Source organism: Cinclus cinclus, chromosome 2, assembly GCF_963662255.1.
Source record: "Cinclus cinclus chromosome 2, bCinCin1.1, whole genome shotgun sequence".
NCBI lineage: Eukaryota > Metazoa > Chordata > Aves > Passeriformes > Cinclidae > Cinclus > Cinclus cinclus.
The window spans coordinates 16,318,036-16,324,193 of NC_085047.1; the positions used below are offsets into that span (position 1 = coordinate 16,318,036).

The following is a 6,158-nucleotide window of genomic DNA, read 5'->3' on the forward strand; positions in this document are numbered from 1 at the left end:
ATGAGACTTTAAATAGTTTCACTGATTATACTGGAAGTCTAGCTAAATTTTACTGAAAACTTAGGGAAGAGAAGAAAGTATACCCACAAGTTTTCCCTAGAAAATTGCATAGAAAATCTTGACATTTAGCACAATCTGCTGCATTATTTGTGTTTCTATAGGTTATGTCTAAAACTATTTTTGGTGAGTTCAAGGGATACATTCTCTCTGTTAAGGGAAGTGGGTAATGCTCAGAGAGTGACTGTGGTGGAAAGATGTACCACACACACCATATTTCACAGTTTTCTGAAGTACTCCATCTTTTTCATTTTGGAGATGATGGAGAACAGAACTACAAAAGGCAAGAAAATGACCCCATGTTTTACTTCATCTTAATGGCAATATTACAAAAAAGGGCTCTGTGTATCTCCCAGAGCCCTACTGAAGGCAGTTCTCCCATCCCTAAAAATTAAAGCAAATCATTTTCCAAGCCTTAAGCAGTGAAGACTGTGGTTTGATTAAGAACCACATATTGCATATTTTTCTATAGATTGTTGTTAGCTTAAGAAAAGATGCATTGCAGGTGAGTTTCACACTTCACAGACACATAACCTGCAAAATATATTTCATTTCCTGCATATCCTTCACCAAAGGCACACAGAAACTAAATCCCAAGAACTGGATAGGAATGTTTCTGATTTGCTGGGAACAGAGAAGAACAGAAGTATTTCTGGAGTTTAAATTTCCTGGAATGCTAGAATTTAGAATTTTGTTTGGATTCTGATGGATGGAGCCCAAATGTTATCATAAGCTAAACCTGACTGGTTGGCTGCAAACCAGTAGAGAACTTTAAAAGTTCTCCACTCTTCAGGTACTGAGAAAAATAAAGGAAACAGGAGTTAAAACTAATGAGGATGCATCAAAGTATTTTAGTCTAATGTTTTATGAATATTAAACCCTTAGATGTTAAGTGGAAAAAGCAGTATCACTCCTTTTGACACAGTTGGGAGTTTGAATCTCTTTTACTTAGTCCAAACTCATGTTGTCGACATTGTCTAGGATTTCTTGCAAATACTACCTCCAACACAGAAAAATCCAAATAATTTCATTTACTTGTGAAACTGTGTTGATATTACAGAATTCTGGTCTATCACAACTGTTATTCACTGTTAAGGACTGAGAAAATAAGCAGTGTGGAGGTCTAGTAATAGGATTTCCAATGTGATTAAATGCTCAGATAGTGGAACCATTTCTAGCAATAATGATACCACAACATCTACAGCTTGGGTGAGTCTGACCTTTGTAGTTAAACATCAGCCAGCAGCTGGGCTGGAATTTCTGGTATGTTCCACAACATGGATTAAATATTTGATTTAAAAACTTAAATGTCTGCATGCTTCTGTCGTGGTTTGTGAATGGCATTCTCCACTTCAGTACTCCCACTAAAAAAGCCTCCCACACTCCCTTCCCCATACCTCCAACTGGAGGCACAAAAGGCAAGGCTCATGGGTTGAGATAAGAACAGTTTACTGGGAACAGCAATGAGATAAGAAAACGAACAGGAACAGGAATAGGACAAACAGGAACAAGAATATTTATAACAGAAGTCTACAAAACTGTAGGTGTATTACCATGTTTTCTGAAGTGCTGCAGACAAACATTCTGGATGTGAATCAATCTTTTTACATGATAAGGACCAAATTTTGTTGAGCCTGTGCCCTACTGCTTCTTTCAATAGAACCTGTCATTTTTGGTCAAAATTTGTCTCTAATGCTTCTTGGTGCTTCAAAACAGTTACATTAAATTAGACAAACTTCCCTACATCTTTATAATTTGTGTTAAGAAATTGCACTGTGCTTCATTGCCTGTACCATCATAAAATAATATGTCAGGAAAACACAGATGCTCCTGGTAAAATTCAACTTCACTCTGAAAACCAAAGGGGTGGCAGCTGATAATCCAAAAATCCCACCAAACATGCTCCCAACAATTTGAGGTGACCCATGGCTGGGATGGAAACTTCCTCTATTGTCATAGGTATGTGCGGAATTGCTATTTTGCTTTGCCAGGGTAAATGAAGTGGGGGCAGAGCAACTGATAAAGCCTGGATCTATCCTATAGTAGTTGCTGTTGAAAACATAATGAGAGATGATCCCTGATCCTCCAAACTTACAGACAGGCTGGAGCAGATGTAGCTTCACATGGATCAAAATCAAGTTTTATCAGCACTTCATACAGCTCAGAAGGATATGTGCTTGGCCCAGCAATACTTCTGCCCTTAATTGCTCTCCCTCCCTCTTCCCAGTATATCCCACACACAGTTTAAGGGAAAGGTTATCACAATACTACTTAGAAATTCAGGTGTAAAATCTAGTGCCTCCAGCCCTTCTCAGACTGCCTCACTCAGTGAAGTGGAGAACAGGGTCCTTTGTCACCCCTGTCTGGTTGGAAGCAAAGAAAACAGAAAGGAGAAACAAGCAGGAATGGTCCTGCACAACTCCTTGTCCTGTCCTTACCTCTGCACAGGCCAGGCCAAGGAGCTGTCTGCATAGAGAAGAACGTCTCCAAGCTGTCTTATAAGCACATGAAACCATTTAGTGCAAAAGAAGAATGAAAAAAGAATCCCAAGCTTTAGTCACAATCCGTTTTCTAAATCAGGGTAGCCATGCTTTTCCCCTTAATGAGGAACTGCAATATGACTCTAAATAGATGCAACAGATAATGAGTGGAAAAGCAAAGTAGTATTAACCATTGAGAAATCTTCAGTATAATAAAGAAACTGTTTTTCCTCAGTAGGTAAAAGCCAAGTGATCTAAATCACTCAGTAGAAGGAGGAGACACTTGGCAGCTTGGCACCAGTGCTAATGAAGCCAATAGCTTACCCTGCTTTCTCCATTTGCCTGGCTCTCATTTTGGCCAGATTCCTTGGCATACACATCAGTTTTGTGAGAAGTCAGAAGAACCACACACTAATTTTCACTAAGGAAAACACAATTCGCAACTGCAGCTGTTCCGTGGCTATCCATGACTGTGATTACTGCCTGGCAAACCTGATGTGCAACTGCAAAACAGTGCTGCCTTCTACAATGGAAAAAACTACCTACAACAACCACCTGACCATCTGGTTCACAGACACCTCTGGGCTGGAGATAGTCCTCAACTTCACAAGGGTGTGGGATTTGAAGCTGTCCTTCTGTGGCACCACTCCTCTCCCAACGGAATATTTGGCCATTTGGGGACTTAGAAAGCTCCGGGTAAACAAGGTCAAGGGACAATTTCCAGAGCAGAGCGTAACCATCTCCAGCAGCAGCAACAATGGCAAAGACTTGCTTGAGGTACACAAAAAAGACAAGCAAATGCTTGCACATATTTCTTTTCTGGATACCTCACTTTTCAATGGATATTCATTGCTGAAGTCATACAGTGTGGAAAACATCTCTAGTATTATGAAGCACTTTCCCAGCCTGCTGTACTTTGATGTTTTCTCTACTTCAGACAATGAGAGCTATGTTGTAACATTCATTTACTGAGTTATTTAACACAGTCAGTAGTGAGAAGCATGGAAGGCTGCTAAGAGCGATGGGATGCCTTTAAGTCTGTCTGGTTTGTCCAGGAGGATGTGTTAGGGGACTGTGAGAGAACTCTGCAAGGAGGTGTTTGAAGTAAGAGACTCATCAGATTAGTTCTGCAATCTCTTTCTCTTAAAGAACAAAGTAAATGTGAAACAACTGTTTTCCAAAGCATTGTTAGAATTTTTTTGTTTATATATTCCAAGCCGAGAATTGAAATCTGCAGATGGATTTTGTTTTAAGGTTGTGCCTCAGACAGAAAAAGGCATTTAGGATTTAGAGATTTAGGAAACAGAGGTATTGGAGTTCCCTCTGTGAAGAAGGTATTTACCTGCATCTGTCCTTTCTTCCTTATCTCACACATAATCTTTATTTCTAGATCACAGAATACTCTGGGTTGGAAGGGAACCACAAGGATCATCAAGTCCAACCCTTAAGTGAACGGCCCATATGGAGATTGAGCTAAGGACCTGGGTGTTGCTAGCACTCAGCCAATCTTCAGCACAGTCTGCTGTCAGCACGACTGCTGTCAGCACAACTGCTTCTGGGATCAGACCAGGCAGCTCAGCAGTTGGGTCCTGGAAGTTCCCGAGGATGGAGCCTGCACAGTCTCACTAGCCTACCTGCTGCTCCACTGCCTTGCCTGTCCTCACTGGCAAGTTTTTTCCATGTATGAACCTTAGCCTTCCCTTCTGCAGGCTAAGCATGCCCAATTCCCTCAAACTTTTCTCACAATCACAGGTGCCAGCCTCTGCCCGGCTTGATGACTCTCTACTGGACCACTGCAACTGATCCATATTTTTTCCAGGGAAAGGCTGCCACCTGCATGATAGATGTGCTGAGACCTGCAGTTTCCCCAAATGCAGGGAGCTTCAACTATTGTGATAATGGCAAACTGCTGATGTTCTCCCATACGAGAGAGTAGAAATACTCCATACAATGACTCTCATCTGACAAGGGAGGTGAGGCTTTGGGCAGACAATTTTCAGATGTGTTGCACAAGAAAGGCTGTCATCTCCTGAAAAACATACATGGGACTATTATAATAGTCCAAAGTCTGCTCCTTGCCCATGTCTGCAGGTTTTGAATTCTGTGAGATATGACTAAGACTGGATCCATCCATATAGTATAATAAAAGGCTTTGAAATAGCAAGCTGAAAGTGCCTTGCATTGACAGCAATGGATTACACGAAACTGAGATAAAATGTAAGAAAATTTCTGCCCAGAGAAGCTGTGGCTGCCCTATCTCTGAAAATGTCCAAGGCCAGGCTGGATGGAGTTTGGAGCAATCTGGTTTAGTGGAAGGTGTCACTGCCCATGGCAGAGGGCATTGAACTGGGTGGTCTTTATAAGGGCCCTTCCAACCCAAACCAATCTGTGATTCCATGATTCTCTGTGCACTTAGGGGAATGGCTATCAAGATTCTGAGGAACCAGTGAAGCTGCTGCAATTTTAAAGTGAGACTATTTCTATTTTAAACAGTCATGTTGATATAACTGTAATCAATGATGAAGCAGTTTTGGTAGGAAGCAAAACATGCCCACCCCCTCCCACATTACTGTGAGCTTTCCCACTAAAATCAACAATGTGCGTAGTTTCCTTTGTCAGCGCCTTGGCAACAAACCATAGGCCCTTTTCTCCAAATTACAGATATTTCTAGTCATACCTCTCATGGCTGTCTACTACAGACACAGGCACGTAATTCATGTTATCTGCCCAGGAATCCCCTTCTCCAGCTGTCGGTGCAAGAGAAGTAACCTTGCCTTCACAAATGGCAACTCACCAATCCTACACAGGATAGTGTTGTGTTAAACAAACACAAAAAAACCCCAAACAAACAAACAAAACAAACAAACAAACAAACAAACAAACAAAAAAACCAGCCAGAACACGCACATATGTCGATTTGTAAATGTTACCAAGGCTTCCAAAATCCGGAAAAATGAAACCTAGATGATCTTCAGCAAAGACCTGTTGCCCTCTGGTAAAAAAAAAAAAATGCGCTGAAACCACAGTAATTCCCCATTACCATGAGAGTGGTATCCAAAAATTCACACACGTAGCAGTAACTGAGGATGTATGTATTCTGGCCTTGTGGGGAAGAAACGAGGTTAATAAATCCATGGGCTTTCTAGCAGAGCAAATTAAATTTCCAGTTTCGCCACTGCTGTGTTCTAAATAAGGCTGGTGCAAAAGTCCTTTCATTCCAGTACCTAAGTAAGCACTGCAGGATTTTTTCCCTGGAAAGCGCAAAAAATCCTCAACTACAGAAAACCACAGCTCCGATATTGTGGTGATCTTCCCAGTAGCCCTATTCTGTCCCACCAGATACCAGGAACCCGATTCTCCAAATTCTATTTTATAAGGCTTTGCTCTGTGGAAATACGGCGTTAAGAAGCTCGCAGAATTTTTCCACAGCAACGCCTCCAAAACGCACATACGCCTGTGCGTAATAAAATAAATGTTATAAAATAAGCTCGCCTCACATGATGAATCTTTTCTTTACTATAACTCACTTTATTATTACATCACCCGCCCCACCCCTTCCTCCCCCCCCCCCCCCTCCTTTCCCGCCCGGCCCGCGCCGCTCTCCCGACACAAGATGGCGGA

At 41.7% G+C, this 6,158-nt stretch overlaps 1 protein-coding gene across 1 annotated transcript; it reads left to right on the forward strand.

The window, feature by feature from the left end:
• The first annotated feature begins 2,843 nt into the window (after window positions 1-2,843).
• Window positions 2,844-3,509, forward strand: EPCIP (exosomal polycystin 1 interacting protein). Its single transcript, XM_062511907.1, has one exon. The coding sequence runs from the start codon at window positions 2,844-2,846 to the stop codon at window positions 3,507-3,509; it is 666 nt and encodes a 221-aa protein (XP_062367891.1).
• The last annotated feature ends 2,649 nt before the right edge of the window (window positions 3,510-6,158 follow it).

Bases quoted from the DNA above. Each gene is read 5' to 3' on its own strand.
- EPCIP (XM_062511907.1), top strand. From the start codon at position 2,844: ATGAAGCCAATAGCTTACCCTGCTTTCTCCATTTGCCTGGCTCTCATT.